This window comes from Epinephelus lanceolatus, chromosome 13 (genome assembly GCF_041903045.1).
Source record: "Epinephelus lanceolatus isolate andai-2023 chromosome 13, ASM4190304v1, whole genome shotgun sequence".
NCBI lineage: Eukaryota > Metazoa > Chordata > Actinopteri > Perciformes > Serranidae > Epinephelus > Epinephelus lanceolatus.
Genome location: NC_135746.1, coordinates 34,097,201 through 34,116,064, shown reverse-complemented (window position 1 = coordinate 34,116,064; position 18,864 = coordinate 34,097,201). Strand labels below are relative to the sequence as shown.

Here is an 18,864-nt window from a genome sequence, read left to right as displayed (position 1 = left end):
CGTTTGAATTTATCGAGGAGCTAAAGCGACTTACCTCTGACCACTCCTCGCTGCCGAAACACTGAAGCAACAGTAACTTGCATCACTGTACACGCATCTGCTCGTGAGATCAGCCAGTGACGTACCGCCCATTCTCCTTGACACTAGACTGGGTGCTGCCTTCAGGTGCTCCTCGTAAACTAGATATTCACACTCACCAAGGCAAAATCATTGAAGATGTTGCATAGCTTTTAAAATCTTTAAAAGGTTCCTCGCACTCACCCCGTGCTATCAGCATGAGTGGATTACTGAGGGCCCTGAGAGTGAGCCCCCCCCCCCCCCCCCCCCAACCTTCACTTGCAAAATGTAATTCAAATTAACAGATACTGACCAGGAAGAGACTCAGAATGGCCACAAGGAAACACAAAACAACCACATGGAGACACAAAATAACTACAAAGAGATACAAAACGATTAAAAACTCTACCTTGATTAAAAACATGATCTCAGGGACACATGATGTTACCTGTATCAGACACAAAATTACCCTAAAATACACAAAATTAACTTGGACACACAAAATAACCACAAGGAGACACAAAATAACTAAAGACACACAAAATAATCTAAAAAAATATCCCAAAGAGACATACATTTACCTCAGTAGGCCACAAAATGTCCCTAAAATGACACATAAATATCTAAAAGACACAAAATGACCACAAAGAGGGCAGCACGGTGGTGAATGGTTTTCTGTCTCTATGTGTCAGCCCTGCGACAGTCTGGTGACCTGTCCAGGGTGTACCCTGCCTCTTGCCCAATGTCAGCTGGGATAGGCTCCAGCCCCCCCGCAACCCCCAATGGGATAAATGAATGAATGAATGAATGAGGACACAAAATGACCCCAAAATGATACAAACATATCTCAGACAGAAGAAAACCACAAGGAGACACAAAATGACCACTAAGAGACACTAAGCTACATTGCATAATGGCTACAAAGGGCCACAGAACAACTGCAGGCTCCTGTATAGCACCTGCATCAATTGAATCGTTTTGGTTGAAAATATTTAGAGTCCCTGTATACATTTTGTTAGTAGTGTTGATTTTGTTTTTATGTTTTAAGCCCCTGTCATTATATGTATATTGTTTGTCTCTGCTTCAGACCACTATGTGCTATCATTCCTCACAATTTCGACCTTTCCGATAATCGTGAAGGCAGCACAACGGGTGCTGAGGCGGTCTGAAATAAATGTCATTAGAGTACATTGATTTGTGAGTACAAGTTTTCCATTTGGCACCAAACTGAAACGGAATTAAATTCTAAACTAAATGAAGGTGAAACATAAACACAGCAGCTGTGAAGCTGTCGCTAGTATTAAAGCAATACCGATGTTTTGTGTGTTGTTAAGTGACATCGACAGAGAAGCACCCGGTACAACGTATTCATGACGCCAGTCTGCAACCGCTGCTGCGCTGGGGGCAGGGGAAATCGTCATCATGTTAATTAATCACCATGGCAATGATCACTGATTGATTTTGTAGATTTGATGACAGCGTGCCTCACTCACCCCGCATAACACCATCATCACACCATGTCTGTTTCTTACCTGTTCTTTTCAGCGTCGAAAGCAAGTGTGCGCACACTTTGACAGGAGCATCCTCCGCTGCGTCCCTCCGGTAGATGCCACACATTTACATCACATTTAATAAATACATCAGTGACATTCATGAAGCGACCCCGACGCCATCCTCCATTTCTCCCAGTGCGCATTCGGGAAAGCGCAGCTGCATAGGTTGCATCTCTTCCCCCTCCTCCGGCTGGTGACTCATGTGTCTCATTGAATTAATAGTGACACCGGCGTAACACCACAGGGGGGAGAATGAGGCTGTTAACACATTACCATCCACTGACTGTCTCATTTCAGGATTTTATTATTAATAAAACTAATAATTGAGACTGCTCCTGTTCAAGCTGCCACAAATGCGTTTAGGGAAACCATAGTCTCAAGTTGCTTTACCATATTAAGTTCTATGTTAACAGGTATTTGCTGGCCAATAGTCTAATAGACTATACATTTACACTATTTACTTAACTACTTTTAATGTAGTGTGAGCTAGGGCTGCAACAATTAGTCGACTAATCGATGACTAATCAACTATCAAAATAATTGGTGACTATTTTAGTAGTCGACTAATCGGTTTGTCATTTTTCATAGAAAAGAACTATAAAAGTACCCCAAAATACTACATTCAAATATTGGCAGCTTTACACACTCTCCCATGAGCATGAACTAAAACCCTTTGGCGTGAGTACGAAACAAGACATTAGATGACATAATTTTGGGGTTTGGGAGAGACAGACCGACATTTTTCAACATTTTAACACAGTTTTTCTTAAAATGATTAGTCAAATAATCGATAAAATAATCGACAGATTAGTCGACATGAAAATAATCATTTGTTGCAGCCCCAGTGTGAACATTTTAGTCATGTTACCATCTGAAACTTCTCCCGTGTGCCAAGCTTGTACTCTGGCTGACACATGAAATCTAACTGCCCTATCTAGGGTCAGTGTTTGGTTTGTCCGTTGTAGGCTACTGTAGAGGACCCTGATAAGGTCCTGCTCCTTATGTAGATATGAATGGCTCATTCCAACATAACCAAAACAACTACTTTTAGTTTCAGGTGACTGTAAACTAATGAAACCTGTTATGAATATTATATTTAATTCTGCAAATAGATGCCCCTAAATTCTATGCACTGGACCTTTAAGCGTTACTCACGCTCTGACGTGAACTGTTGCAGGATTCTGACGAGAAAACATTTGGATCTTTCACACTGTGCAGATTCTCCTCCTACTGTAGGGGGCAGTACACCAAAGACTCATGTCTATAGCACGGTTCTTCACCCATATATGTCCATGTAGTTAGAAAAAATCTGATCTGCATGGACAGGTGAAACTTGCCTCATGGGACATGAATGTTTTCCAAGGATGGTGAAGGAATAACCCACCCAACTTTTCCTCTGACTAGCTAGTGCTTGTTGCCTCCATTATTGCGGGTTAACTGGGTTTAGCCAAAGGATTGTCATGGTTAGAGTAAGAATGTCCCAGTAAGCCAATCAAAGGCAGAGTAAGGCAAAGCTGGGCAGGTCATGCTTTCCACCCCCACGAGGGCCCATGTCTGATGGTGTGGTCACTTTGGCTGTGCAGACACCCACAACCCCAGCAGATGCATCAAGCATTCGGGTTGCAGGTGCCTCTGCTAACCAAATAATACCAACGCCAGAGCAGAGATCCACACATCATGTGTCCTGTGGAGAACAGGGACGACACATTATTATTTCTACCACCAGACCTGCTCTCATCTTGTGTCAAACATCTTGATTATCACTGCCAAAGTGCTGAATCTTTTTTTATTGTAAAAACAAACTGTATTTACAGTGAATCATAAATCAACAGATTTTTCAGGCTGAAAACTACAATGTAGTACATGAATTCGCTGTAGGTGGGCTGCTGGTTCCTGCATGCAGGACAGCCCATCCTAATTATTCAATTACTGTCCTATTATATGCAACCAGTATTGATCCATTCCTCTGACAACCTGAGGAATATTAAGTATAGCAACGAAGCACCCTTTAACAGATGATTATATTACATTTAAAGAGATACTGTTAATATTGTTACACTTTTACCAAAGAGCCGACTGCTTCCATCAGTCTGTTGTCAGGGGCACCATATGATGTTTTTCAAACAGAAGTCAAGAAACTCCACTCTTGGCCATAATTGTACCCAGAAGAATGGGTGTACACATAAATGTACATTAAATATGACTGAAACACTGTTGGCATTTGCTTCTTTGAATAAAGCATCCTTATAGATGCTGCCGAATGTCCATCTTTCATGAGTTCCTCCTCAGTTCAGTTGTCTGATGATGGCGTTAATGTCTGTGTTGCGAAATCCAGGGTTTCCAAGGTCCTTAAGCAGCCCAGCCTTATCCCTGGCTGCGTGACGAGCAACCGACAGCTTGAAAGGCAACAGGAAGTTGTTGGCAGCTCGGAAGCCCTTACCAACCGAGTAGATCTCGTGAATCAGGTCCTCCAAACAGATGATGCCATGTTTACCTGAGAAATGAGAAGGAGGCAAGGGATGGGAAGGAATGTCAAAACCAACAGATGTTTGTGAAGATACAAAAGTCACTGTGAGAAAACACCCAAAACCATCTATATAATTTATACAATCTGAAATACATACATCCCTGAAGTTAAAAAGACAGGAAGGAACTGCTAAGTGTCTGCCTTAGTTTGAATCGTACATTCTTGCACAACTTAATTCTGCACTGACTGTTACCCACATATGACTCTTTAGCTGTGACCAGAGGTTAACCGTGTAACATTATACTACTTTCAACTTTGCAATCTCATGTCTTGGTATTACTATATTGTATGGTGTGGTACTCTATACCTTTAAACTATCTGGCTTGCCACAGTACTCTGTTACTGCTGTTAGACGGTGTTTGCGAATACGTCGATTACATTCTCAATGACCATTCACAACATATTAACACAAACAGAAATGTAAAGTACTATACGCCAAATTTTCATTACATTATTAAAGGCCATCTGCAGACACAGAGCAGTAGAGCTCCCAGAGTGGGGGAGTGACAGCTGACAGTTCAGTTGGCCTGCTGGTTACTTTGTTTGGGGGACCAAAAAAAAAAAAAAAAAGCTTTATACTTTTAAACTACCATGCTCTACTTTCAGAGCACTTAAAACGAAATCAAAGTGCACATTCATCGAGGCAAAGCTGCATGGGCTGATGACTGAAAGCCCTGGGCTGCCCATGTAAATTGCTCAATCTTGAAAATGTGGTACCATTCAAAACAACTGGTAGGCATAGGTGTGGAAACGTTGGGAGTCCTGACCGTACAATGGGGCTGGGCGATGTGGCTTAAAAAATAGTGATATTTTTAGGCTGTATTGTGATACACAAATATATATGTCGCAATATTTTGAAATCTCCTGTAATGTACTGTAGACTACTAAAATACAACATTATAAAATGAACTACAGTTACAAAAAAGTTAAAGTAGCTACACTCATAAAGTTGAAGTACTGTTGTGATAAAGTTTAACAAAGTCTTGTTAAAATAAATAAATCAAAGTGGAACCACCTGTGCTTTTATTTTTAAGCACGCCGCTTGTCTCAAGTCTGGGGTGATGTTTTTGCTGTGAACTTGAAACTTCTGCTCAACAGTTGTTTTTAGCAATTAGCACAAAGTCAAACTGTTGCTACTGCGCCATTAAACGTGAGGATTTATTCACTGAAGTGGAAACACACTTAACAGCTCTCCACTTTGTATGTCAATATTTGCAATTCACACTGGTGCTCCATGGTTGCAAACACAAACGCCTCCTCTGCTCACGCTATCTTTGATTACATTGAGTTAAACTGTTACCGCAGTGCCGGTAGACGTGATGATTTATTCATTGAAGTGGAAACACACTAACAGCTCTCCACTTTGTATATCAATATTTGCAAGTCACACTGGTGCTCCATGGTTGCAAACACAAATGCTCATATTATCGTTAATTCAAGTTAAACCGTTACCGCAGTGCCGTTAGATGTGATGATTTATTCACTCTAAGCTGGAAACAAACTAACAGCTCTCCAGTTCATTTGTTAATAATATGTGCAGGTTGCAGTCGGTCGCAAAATGTGACTAAATAGTCATGTTACCTAAGCAAGTCTCATGTCAGTGGCTTAAAAAAACAATGTGACCACTATGTTTGTGATATAATCTTTTTATGTATCTCACGTGTAACAGGCAGCGATAGATTGAGTACATTTGATATATCACTCATCCCTACCCTACATGCTTATTAACACTGTCACACACAAGATTATTTTTCTTGCCCCACTTGCCTGCTGTTACTCAAACATCCCAAATACAAACTCACTTCAAACATAATTCCAGGTTGCTGGCATTGATGGAAGGACAGACAGAGTGCAGGTAGAAAATAGAGAAACGTACATGATGGTGAACAAAATGTCACATCTGGGCATATTAGAGCTACATTACACCAGCAGCTGCAGAACATAAATTTGCCGTTATCATAAATTACATGGAAGGTAATCTATGGAAGATTGCTGTAACAATTCATTTAATTACACACAACAAAATTTCATGGCTATTCCAAAACTTTCAAGGATTTCACTCACTCCATGACTTTTTTAGGTTTTCTATGACCGTGCAACCTTGTACATTACTTGCCCTCTGCTTGCTTTGTACATGCAAAACAAGAATTTGCAGAGGGCCCCCAAAAAGCTAGAAACGGCCCTGCTTGCTGTCTAGGTCAGAGATATACTTGCTTTTAACTATGCATTTGCCTGCACATAATGGCTGCCTTGCGTCATCTGCATCCGCTTGGGAGCGCTGTTTGTGTACGTCCTCAGAAATTAATGTAATATTAATGCAATATACCAGAGATACCACTTTTTCCTTCCCGATACCGATTCCGATCCCTGAACCTTAGGTATCTGCCGATACCAAGTACTGATCCGATACCAGCGCGTAAAATAAAAATGGAGGGATATGAATTGTTGTATGTCTCAACTCCTAAAACGCCATGTAAAATATTAAGAAATAAATAAATACATAATAGTCAAATGAATACCATAAAACTTTTTTTATTATTATTATCCAGTGTTGATACAGATCAAGACACAGGTTAAAGTGCAGACACACAATTTGGTAAAAAAAGACATTTTAAAGGCTAAAGTAGAATGCTTTTTCAACTCCGCTCCGTTTCATTTGTCTGTAGCATGGTATCGGATTGGTCATAGGTGTACTCTCTGATACCCGATACTGCATTTTAGGCAGTATCGGAGGCATTTCCGATACTGGTATCGGTAGCGGTATAACTCTACAATATACACATGCTTAGTCAGGGCAGCGTTTGCAGAGTGAGAGAAGGAAAAAGACCATTGCCAAAATATGTTTTATATGTACCATCTATGATGATGCTGCCATTACTTTTTCTGCCATGATCCATATTGGTACAAGTCTGAGGAAGAGCCTGCGTGCTCGAAACGTCCCGAATGACAAAATAAAATTATAAAGTAATGGGAGCTCTATTTGGTGTGCGGATCATCTCCTTCTTTTTCATGATCCATGTTGGTCTCAGAATTAACAATACCAAAACTCCTCAAATGTTGTCTCGAGTGTGTTCATTGTTTACATCATGCAAATCTAGAAGTTCCATGTAGTCTAAGTTCTCTGGTGTGCCCTCTAGTGGAATCCTCCAGTAACACGTGTAGGACATAAGCAAGTGTGAGGATAATTCCAGTCATGACAAACAGCCTGTTGTCTATGTAAACGCGTAGTTAAACAAGGCTAATGTTACATTATTTGTTGCAATGCTTTGACTCTTTAAAGTTAACCATACGTTATTGCCAGCTCACTCCTGTAAATGCAAACGTCAGTTGCTGACTCGTTAACTGAAACATTACCGTTAACATTAAAGAGTCTAATGTTAGTCGCGTGGTAATGTTAGCACTGTTGTAGCAAGCTTTGTCACATCGGCTTGGGTTGAATTTCTTGTTGCAGCTGCTGCGGTCATGAGGTAAGGTGTTGACGACTGTATGTGTATGTGCAGTCAGTTTCATTTTCATCATTGTTCATTGTAATGTTAGCATTGTAACACTAATATACCTGCGACTTTGGTACAATATTGGTAGTCGATGGGTTGCAGTTTTTGGGCTTGCTTCTAACGTGGCGTTGCTTATTTGGGCTTGCTCTCTATACGTTGCCTTTCTCTCTCTCTCTATATATATATATATATATATATCCGTTGTTTCTTTTGGGCTTGTTTCACAGCCCTGGTTGCTTGTTTCTCTCCCAAGATCTGGCAACACTGACAAACCGGCAAGCAACAACAACAACAATGGCAACGTCCACAGGATCACGGGGAGCGCGTTGTGTTTGGACCCAGGCCCTGGAGGCAGATCTGATTCAACAATGGGAAGTTTTGTGGAGTGAAAATCGTGTAATATGAGCTAGCCTATAGACGCAATAACATGGGAAAACAGTATCCAGGCTGAAAAATACCAAAGTTACCTTTTAACCAAGGAAACTTAACACACTGTAGCATCCCTAATAACTACACCTTGCATGCACTTGCTTTGAATTTCCTCGAGTGTTAGTTTTTTTTTTCTTTTTCATTTAACCTAGGCATACCATCCAGCTGATTGCAGTCACTAATAACTGTGCCAGTTCAGGGTCATTAACTTGAGAGAAACACGCCTGACACAATGCTGGTGGTTTGCCTGCTGTCATTGTGTGGTGGCTAAATCACACTGTTGTAGAGACTTACCCATGTGCTGCTCGATGAAGGTGTTGTCTGTGAGAGGAACTCTCCTCCTGCCGATCCTGGTCTGTCCTCTCTTCAGAATGAGCTCACGAACAGACTTCAAGTTGGGAAATCTGTTGGAAACACGACCATGTGTTAATAATGTGCAGAAACACTTGAAAAATTAAAAACCAAATAAATTTACTCTAAGCTTAATGTTTATTCTACAGTCACCCGTTACTCACCCCCAGGCCACATACGGCTCCACCATCTTCATCATGGCTACTGAGGTCTTGTTGATTTTGACAAAGGCCCCGCTGAAGATCTTCCTCAGTCTCAACATCTGGATCACCTTCATCACTTTGGGACTGACACCTTTGATCCTAAGAGAAGAGGAACATCACTGTTAATCAGCACAGCATAGAGATACACACCCAAGATTTGTGTCACCAATTCAGTATCTGACCAAATGTCTCCTCTTCTGTTCCTGAGATATGGTATTAAATAATGGCTTTCGTAAATAAAAGGGTTGAGGAAAAAAAATTGCTTAACCACAGTATCACAATATCTTTGTATGGCAATTTCGTATCATCTCACAGTGCAAAAGCATCACAATAAGGAAAGTGAAACAGCTAGAGCTGCTGGTCACTTTACTTGTTTGACTGTGTGAACTGTGTGCCTCCTTTCATTCCTTCAACCATCTCCCTTAAGAGGTAGGTGTTGAGATATTTGCATATATACCTGGATGACAAAGAATCTTAACCAATATTATCCAAGTCCTTTATAATGTATAAAAGTATATGTGTTTCTCCCCAAAAGAAGAAATGTGGGGTTTTCTTTAGAGCATGCATATATGCCCTGCAAAATATTATCATGTTCAAAATAATACTGTAGTATTAGTGTGCACATGAAGATAGTCAATGCAAAAATGTACCTATGTCCAAATAATGTGTAGATAATTCACCTTTCTTAAAAGGTATCACTCTTTACCATTAATGTTGTTGGATGGATGCAAATAATCAAAGTTCCATGTGGCACAGCTGTTTACATGGCCATGACTATGTAGGGAGAAATTCTATTTCCAAAAACTTGTTTGAGTCAAAGTACTCACTCTCTGATGCGGACGGCGAAGGCTAGCCTGTTCTTAGCAGGAGGCAGAGGAGCAGGTGGCCTGTGCTCAGACCTCCGGATGCGAGTTTCATCACGATGCCTCCTGTGGCTGTCTTTCAAGAAGTCTTCCAAACGCTTAAACTTAATTGCTTTGCCTTTGCATACCTGGAATATAATAGCAATACACGTGTAAATATACAGCAGTACATAGAAATGGGTAGTATGTGCACGGTTTACACTCACAGGCCACTTTAATAGGTACACTTGTTCAACTGCTCGTTGGCGCAAACAACTAATCAGCCAATCACCTGGCAGCAACTCAGTGCATTTTGACATGGAGACATGGTCAAGACGACCTGCGGAAGTTCAAACTAAGCATCAGAATGGGGAAGAAAGGTGATTTAAGTGACTTTGAATGTGGCATGGTTGTTGGTGCCAGACAGGCTGGTCTGAGTATTTCACAAACTGTTGATCTACTGGGATTTTCACACACAACCATCTCTAGGGTTTACAGAGGATGGTCCAACAAAGAGAAAATATCCAGTGAGTGGCTGCTCTCTGGGAGAATGCCAGAGGTCAGCTAAGAACAGGAAACTGAGACTACAGTTCACACGACTCACCAAAACTGGACAATAGAAGATTGGAAAAACGTTGCCTGGTCTGATGAGTCTGGATTTCTGCTGCAACATTCAGATGATATGGTCAGAATTTGGCATAAACAACATGAAAGCATGGATCCATCCTGCCTTGTATCAACGGTTCAGGCTGGTGCTGGTGGTGTGATGGTGTGGGGGATATTTTCCTGGCACACTTGGGCCCCTTAGTACCAACTGAGCATCATTTATACACCACAGCCTGCCTGAGTATTGTTGCTGACCGTGTCCATCCCTTTATGACCACAGTGTACCCATCTTCTGATGGCTACTTCCAGCAGGATAACGCACCATGTCACAAAGCTCAAATCATCTCAAACTGGTTTCTTGAACATGACAATGAGTTCACTGTACTCCAATGGCCTCCACAGTCACCAGATCTCAATCCAGTAGAGCACCTTTGGGATGTGGTGGAACGGGAGATTCACATCATGGATGTGCAGCCAACAAATCTGCAGCAACTGTGTGATGCTGTCATGTCAATATGGACCGAAGTCTGAGGAATGTTTCCATGTTGAAGGAACGAGTAATTGAGGCAGTTCAGAGGGTAAAAGCGAGTCCAACCCAGTACTAGCAAGGTGTACCTAATAAAGTGGCCAGTGAGTGTATGTTTTGCATCAACTCTATATATATCCAACATTTATCACAACACAGTCCTCATGCAATCACTCGTATTCGACTTCTTAACACGTTGGAAATAAACCCAAAGGAGACCAGGATCACCTACCTTCCTCTTCTCAAGCAGTGCTAGCTTGGCTTGTGTGGCTTTGATGGCCTGGTAGGCTTTCCTCTTTTTCAGGAGATACTCAGGAACTAACTTGATCACTTTCTTTGATCTGTTAACAGGAACATACACAAACAAGTCCGTGAGGAGAAACAGATACGAAATCAACAGCTAAGGGCTACAGTTCAACAAATTCATCTTACAGTCAAGTTATAAGTGAATGACAGCCTCTGTCCACAATCAGCTGCAGTTTGTCACAGTAACTTTGTTTCTAACAGGGGAAGCTGGTAGCCGAGTGCGTGAACATGTCATCTAAACTGAACTGTTAGCTTCACAGGTGTCTTTTCAATTACACATAACTAGTTACAAATATTAACAAAACATTATGCTAGCTATGTTGTTGCTACCTCCAAGTAATGTACACTTGGACCCATGTGAAATTAAGCTCCCGAAAAATAGCCTTTTCAAACCATCAGCTCAATAAATATGCGTCTGGACTAAAATGGTAAAACATCTAATTATTAAAAAGGCTCGAAACAATACAACTGCAAATAGAAACACAACGGATGGACTTAGATATTGTTAAAAAGAATTTCATACTCCGCTTCGGCCATGGTGAAATCCGGAGTCGCAACCGTCGCTCAGAGATGACGTCACAGCCCCTCGTGTTTTGGTGTCGGCAGGCTGGACGTTGTACGGGCTCACACTGCCACCCAGTGGTCAATGACAGTATTACAGTTTGTATATTGATACTGCTCATGTTCAGTAGGCTTAGTCATCATTTTTATTAATCTATTATTCACTTATGAACAGCACACGATAGGTGTATGCATGTACAACATGCAAAAAAAACTGACAATACTCAAATAATAGAAAATAGTTGTGCTGTTCTACTAACAACCAGCCCAGCTACTGATACCATGCACTTTAGCACACTTCAGCTGCTCAGACAGAAGTCTGAGGAGAAATACTCTAACAGCTCAAATTAACTTAATGTGTCCACTAACATCCTGTAGAAAACGTTGATGCATTTTCCTGTTCATTTCTGTTTTCCTCTCATCTACTACTCTGGTCTTCTGTAGTCTACCAGCTGTTCCAACTGCTGAGCTCATCATTTTGTCTTTACAGTGTTTCAAACAGCTGATTTCAGCACTGCTAATATGATGGCTATATCTCTGAGTCATTTATTCTGATTTTCAGCATCATTCTGAAGGTGGTCTGGCACTGAGAGACAATAGTGTCCAAATGTCAATGTCACAACAAGCATTGGAAGAATAATGATGAAAAAAGAGCGACTCCCCAAGAGACATTTGATCATACAATTAGGGTTAGTCCTTAAAACTTTGGACTACAGAGTGCTCCAGGAGTAAGTCCTAAAACCTGGAAATGAGTCAGCATTTTAGCACTCCCAGTTCCCTCGCTTCAAAGTCAGTGGGTTTTTGAATGAGTGAAATAAGGCCTGTGGTTAACACAAACTTAAGAGACTTTCACATTTTGTTCACGGACATAAAATACATCAGTAAAAACCCCTCTTGTGAACTTTGAAGCTTTTGTGTGTCTTAAAAAAGGCGTCTGCTAACAAGTAGCTAAATGAAAACATAGAAAGTCATCATGCTGAACACGGCCTTACAGCCATGATTGCTAAACTCTTTAAACCAAAATTCCTGGAGGTTGAAGAGTGATGACCTCCACCCCTGCTGTGAGTAATGTCACAGAAGGCTGACTCATAAAATACACCGACTTCACCAATAACAAATCTCACTTGGCACCTAATTGAAAAATAAGCAGCTCTGTTTGGCTGTACAGTTTTTGAGAAAATTAAAGGTTAAGTCAAATTACACTATAATGTTCACAATCATCCAGTTGGTTCTGTGCACATCCATCACTGTGTGGTTTGGATCAGACACCAAACAGGACAGGAACAGACGACAACAGGCAGTCAGCACTGCAGAGAAAAAGTCATTGGTGCCAACCTGCCCTCCATTCAGGATTTATACATGTCCAGAGTCAGGAAATAGGCAGGAAACATCACTGCAGATCCTGCACACCATGGACACAACATATTCCAACTTCTCCCCTCTGGTGGGCGCCACAGAGCTTTGTACGCCAAAACAACCAGGCACAAGAGCAGTGTCTCCCCACAGGCTGTCACTCTGATGAACAGTTAACATCAGTCACAGACAGGCGCTCATTTATCAATCTCACTGCAAACCAGCACAGATCAGAGAGCAGAAATCATTTTAAGATAGAGTTCACATGTGATTCATGAAACATTCTAATCTCGCTCTGATTAACCAACTGGTTCTAGAGGAAGTCAGACCACAGTATGGAAAGAAAACACTGCTGCAGTCAACAGCTTTGCAGTGGACAATCAAACCTCAGCTGACAATTCTCAGACTCAGCCAGATTTACTCTGACTGCATGTCCACACTGACTCAAACTTGGGTACACGAGCTGAGACCTGATGAGAGATTTGATCGTATCCTCTGCTCACGTCCACATTGATCAAAGCTGAGGTTTGCGTGCAAATGGCCGCACGCCCAGTTTTCTGTTGTAAAATGTGTTTAATAAATGAGGGCCACTGTCTGTGCATTGAATCATGTCCCTCCTGGCCTTCTCCCTTTCCTACTGCCTCTGACAGCATTTGTTAGAATCAGACCCCAGTATACCAGAAATAGCCAATCAGAGCTGAGGAGTCTCACAGCTGTCAATCATGTCGATCACTGCTCGTGAACTGTGGTGAAACTGTCAAACTCAGCAGCACTGATCAAATATGAATCAAGATTCTGTTACTGCATTTCTCACCTGAAATGTTTTTAGAAACATATCTTAGTGTACTGTTCAGCTGTATGATGGGACAGTTTGTGACCCAGCCACCATGTAGAATACTGTTGTCTGGAGTACCAAGCACTGCTCACCAGCCAGACCACCTCTCTTATTTTACAGCTAAACAGTACACTAAAATATGTTTCTGAAAACATTTGAGGTGAGATAAAGGCATTGCAGTAACAGAATCCTGATTCATATTTCATCATGAGCAGTGACTGACATGACTGACAGCTGGGTCAGAGACTCTTTGGCTCTGATTGGTTATTTTTGTTCACATACAGTAAGGTCAGTAGAAGCACTATAAGACAATAGAGTAGGCAGAGGAGAATGTTTTTATTCACAGATTGTGTGTCTCATGAAGTGCTGTGTGAATTTAGAAACAGTCTCAGCAAATAAGTTGTTTTTATAAAAGTCACCAACTTTAGCTTTAAGAGACTCTTCAAACCCCATAGGTCTCTCCAGACAGACAGACATGCAATAGATGCTGTGTAGACGCCAAGAGGCAAAACTGAAGCAAACCATTCACACAGATAGGAGAGAGGAAACAAACAAACACACAGGTTTAGGTCTTGTTGTGGCAGAGGTCGAGTGTGAGAGAATAACATGAACTAATGATTTAATTGGTTAATGACTACACAATAACTGAGCCACTGAAAGGATGATGACATCAGGTACAAAGAAAAATTCTTAGGAATATAACTCCTCACATGTAGTGATTGCACAATAACTGTAATCAAAGAATAAGCAACAAACTGACCTTCAAATAAAAAGACGAGTTTTAAGTAGACATTTATAGGCGTCAACTGTCTGATGTCAGCGGGAGGATATTCCAGAGAAAGAGGGCATGACAGGAACAAGATACCTACCTGCCAATTCTGGTGACCTTTGGTCTTACAGTTTTACTGCACAAACACTTGTACACATACAACAGCAACACAACACATGAGAGTTTATGATTGGTTGGCAAAAAGCACATTAGAAGAACTGCATTAGGGATGCAGAGAGTAATGGAGGGTTGCAGTTGCAATCATGATATATTGTTAAAAAAAATGTATTCAACAACAAACACACATGATGACTTTTAGCCAACACACATAAATGGTTGGCTTCTGGAAAAAGTAGCAGGGTTTGGCATTACGTTCAGACAGGAAGCAAACAGCAGCCTCCTGGGTGAAGGCCAGCAGTTGCTGGACCCATCCATTACCCCTCACACCAACCCTAGTCAGACTTTTTGCCTCCTTAACTTACGTTTTTGTCGGGCCGCGTTTCCCACCGAAGCTGTCAGTTGCCCATACACAATAGCAGCGACCGGCTGCATATCATGCCAGCTTTCATGTCTGACGTGGAGGTAACTGCCGAAGCGCTGGTATCTGATGACTTCAGAATGAAACTGGATGAAACAAAAAAAGTGGTGAGTTAAACCAGTAATAACACTGAATAAAGCAGTTTCCTGTCTAAAATTAGAGATAAAGTTAGACTTTACAGAACATGCAAATGGCTCTATCTCGAGCCAGTGTTAGGTTTGTCCGTTCTGGGCTACTGTAGAAACATGGTGGTGCAAAATAAAGACCTGCTCCTAATGTAGATATAAATGGCTCACTCTGAGGAAATGAAAACACAACAATTCCTATTTTCAGGTGATTATACACTAAAGAAAACATACTTACTATATTATTTTCTGTTTTTGACAATATATTCATTAAATATTACACACTGGACCTTTAAGGCAGGTGCTTGACAAGAAGAAGAGCAATGGTCGGGGCCGGGCAACTTTAGGCAAATTTAGGCAATTCTGAGCAACAAGAGGCAGACGCCATTACAATGTACATTTTCCATCAGTTGAGGCTTGAACTCACTGCTGTCATAAATTCAGTTATCAAGACAAAATAAAAAATACACATCTTGCATCTAGACAGCATGGAGATGTTATTAATTTGTGTTTTGTTTTGTTTTTTTAACAATGATTGACTTACTCCATAAGTGGAAAATCTGATGTTTAAAAATGACTCCAGTTGTTCACATGAGAGCAAAATTCAAAATGCTGTCAAAACTTCAGTTTTTGATATAAAATTCTGATATATGCCAAACATCATCCATCGTGACTCCAAAATGTTTTTCATGAACACTGAAAACATATTTAGCAAGAATTTGCAAGTATATGTTTACAGTCCTGTTTGCAGTCAAACATCTTGATGTACTGTAGGCTCAATTTTTGATAAATCAAAAATCTGTGAGGACAATTTGTGGAGGACAAGTTTGGTGTCAAGATAGGTTTAAGAAGTTTTACAGTTTTTGAAAAAAAAACAGAGTGATGGACTTCATAATTTGCAATAGGTTTAAATGTACAAAAGTTTCTTCAGTATTGGGGCTACATGTTGGTGAAAGTTGTGAAGCTGTAGCACATACGGTCGATTTGTTGTGAATTTTTAAAGTTTTGAACTTTAGATGCTTGCTGTAGAGCCACCATCAGGACTACTGACTTGTGCTTGCAGCTGAGGCAATCTGGCATAGGACTGGACCTTTGTGCATGGGAAGTAGGATTTCCTCAGAAGAAGAAGAAGAAGAAAGAATGAGCAGGAAAACAAGAGAGTCCTGCCCGGCCCCTAATAAACAACATGATAAAAGTCAACACACTGTTACTCCCTTAAGAGCAATTTAATGGCACATCCACAAGCAACGTTTCAAGTGCTCTGCTTTAGACTTATATAAATGTATAAAGACGCCATCTTTAAAAACAACTGCTAGGGTGACATGGTAGTCACATGATGATACAGGTGAAATACAAAAATCCCCACAAATAAATACATAACATATACAAATAACATTATAAATCAGAAATTAATTTTAATTTCTAGTTTAATTTTAATTTAATTTTTAATTTTAACTCTCAGTTCTTCTTCTTGCTTTTTGCCCACCAATCAGAGTAAACTCTCATGTGTTGTGTTGATATTACAATATACATATACATATATACATATATATATATATATATATATATATATATGTATACATACATACGTATATATATGTGTGTGTGTGTGTGTGTGTGCGTGTGTGTACAACTGTTGCTTTTGTTCTCATTATTCTTTCCTCTTATCACTTTTTCTCTGCTAAAAGTGTTTGTGCAGTAAAACTGTAAGACCAAAGGTCACCAGAATTGGCAGGTAGGTATCTTGTTCCTGTCATGCCCTCTTTCTCTGGAATATCTTCCCGCTGACATCAGACAGTTGACGCCTATAAATGTCAACTTAAAACTCGTCTTTTTATTTGAAGGTCAGTTTGTTGCTTATTCTTTGATTACAGTTATTGTGCAATCACTACATGTGAGGAGTTATATTCCTAAGAATTTTTCTTTGTACCTGATGTCATCATCCTTTCAGCAGCTCAGTTATTGTGTAGTCATTAACCAATTAAATCATTAGTTCATGTTATTCTCTCACACTCGACCTCTGCCACAACAAGACCTAAACCTGTGTGTTTGTTTGTTTCCTCTCTCCTATCTGTGTGAATGGTTTGCTTCAGTTTTGCCTCTTGGCGTCTACACAGCATCTATTGCATGTCTGCCTGTCTGGAGAGACCTATGGGGTTTGAAGAGTCTCTTAAAGCTAAAGTTGGTGACTTTCATGAAAACAACTTATTTGCTGAAACTGTTTCTAAATTCACACAGCACTTCATGAGACACACAATCTGTGAATAAAAACATTCTCCTCTGCCTACTCTATTGTCTTATAGTGCTTCTACTGACCTTACTGTATGTGAACAAAAATAACCAATCAGAGCCAAAGAGTCTCTGACCCAGCTGTCAGTCATGTCAGTCACTGCTCATGATGAAATATGAATCAGGATTCTGTTACTGCAATGCCTTTATCTCACCTCAAATGTTTTCAGAAACATATTTTAGTGTACTGTTTAGCTGTAAAATAAGAGAGGTGGTCTGGCTGGTGAGCAGTGCTTGGTACTCCAGACAACAGTATCCTACATGGTGGCTGGGTCACAAACTTTCCCATCATACAGCTGAACAGTACACTAAGATATGTTTCTAAAAACATTTCAGGTGAGAAATGCAGTAACAGAATCTTGATTCATATTTGATCAGTGCTGCCAAGTCTGACAGTTTAACCACAGTTCACGAGCAGTGATCGACATGATTGACAGCTGTGAGACTCCTCAGCTCTGATTGGCTGTTTCTGGTACGCTGGGGTCTGATTCTAGCAAATGCTGTCAGAGGCAGTAGGAAAGGGAGAAGGCCAGGAGGGACATGATTCAATGACAGTGGCCCTCATTTATAAAATAAATTTTACAACAGAAAACTGGGCGTGCGGCTATTTGCACGCAAACCTCAGCTTTGATCAATGTGGACGTGAGCAGAGGATACGATCAAATCTCTCATCAGGTCTCAGCTCGTGTACCCAAGTTTGAGTCAGCGTGGACAAGCGATGCAGCATATTAGTTTTAGCTGAGTTGGAGAAAAGTTATCAGACCATATTCTGACTGATATCTGAATATTAGCAGCCACCAGCTCTGCGCACAGACATTTTTGAGAGTTTATATCTCATAATCAGCTACAGAGATTCGTACCAAATTTGATCTGAACCCTCTTGGGTTATGACTCAATCAGTGTATAAAATGTGGTGATTATTGCTTGAATAGGGAGTGGCTTATGACAGTACATCTAAATTTCAAACAATTCATATTCCAAGCTTAAAAGAAATCATAATAAATCACAAGTGCATCCTACAGAACAGAAATATTTTAAGTTCATCCATTGCACTGACAAAAGTTTGCCTCACTGTAACCTATAGTCAATTCAGAAGTCTGTCATTCTATATTTTTAAGTATATACAAAATTAATTAGCATCTTTATCTACAGAAGTCTCAATTTAAAAGCAAGCAAAATAGACACAGACCTTCTTTGGATAATAGATATCACATGTTTCAAATGGTGTTCAGATCAGTTTAATAGTGAGCCTGCAGTGATATTCAGTATCTTGTCTTGTCTTGTAATTTGTACTGTATGCACAACATTTTCTATTTCATCTCATTTGTCACCAAAGTATTTGACAATATATGTAAAACCAGCAGAATAAAGTGAGATTTTTTTTTTTTTTTAGAAATTTATCACCAGTGCTTTGACTGTTGTAAGCATAGACATATATACATAGACGCTGCATCGAGTGCCTGAGCGCGTCCTCGCCGGCCGCCATCTTGGATGGGTCTC

The 18,864-nt window shown here is 40.4% G+C and overlaps 2 protein-coding genes across 4 annotated transcripts in view; both read right to left on the bottom strand.

Moving 5' to 3' along the window:
• The window catches only part of slc5a6a (solute carrier family 5 member 6a), a 30,802-nt gene extending 29,004 nt beyond the window's left edge, over positions 1–1,798 (bottom strand). The window contains exon 1 of one of the 3 annotated variants that reach the window (XM_033648611.2): positions 1,590–1,798. The gene's annotated coding sequence lies outside the window, so the exon portion shown is untranslated. Of the gene's footprint in view, positions 1–34; positions 141–1,589 lie in introns of those variants that run through there. The other 2 variants (XM_033648610.2, XM_033648609.2) reach the window with 2 other exon arrangements.
• Positions 1,799–3,382: 1,584 nt separating this feature from the next.
• On the bottom strand, positions 3,383–11,497 carry rpl7l1 (ribosomal protein L7-like 1). The gene is made up of 6 exons (XM_033647923.2): positions 11,418–11,497; positions 10,821–10,929; positions 9,442–9,605; positions 8,576–8,713; positions 8,355–8,464; positions 3,383–4,104 (listed from the first exon to the last, which is right to left on the bottom strand). The coding sequence occupies exons 1-6, from the start codon at positions 11,429–11,431 to the stop codon at positions 3,896–3,898; spliced, it is 744 nt and encodes a 247-aa protein (XP_033503814.1). The 5' UTR covers positions 11,432–11,497; the 3' UTR covers positions 3,383–3,895.
• Between the last annotated feature and the right edge of the window lie 7,367 nt (positions 11,498–18,864).

Coding starts and splice junctions, on each gene's coding strand:
- rpl7l1 (XM_033647923.2), bottom strand. Junction 8,465..8,575: donor GAGCCGTATGTGGCCTGGGG/GTGAGTAACGGG, acceptor TGTTTCCAACAG/ATTTCCCAACTTGAAGTCTG. Junction 4,105..8,354: donor CTTCATCGAGCAGCACATGG/GTAAGTCTCTAC, acceptor CTCATTTCTCAG/GTAAACATGGCATCATCTGT.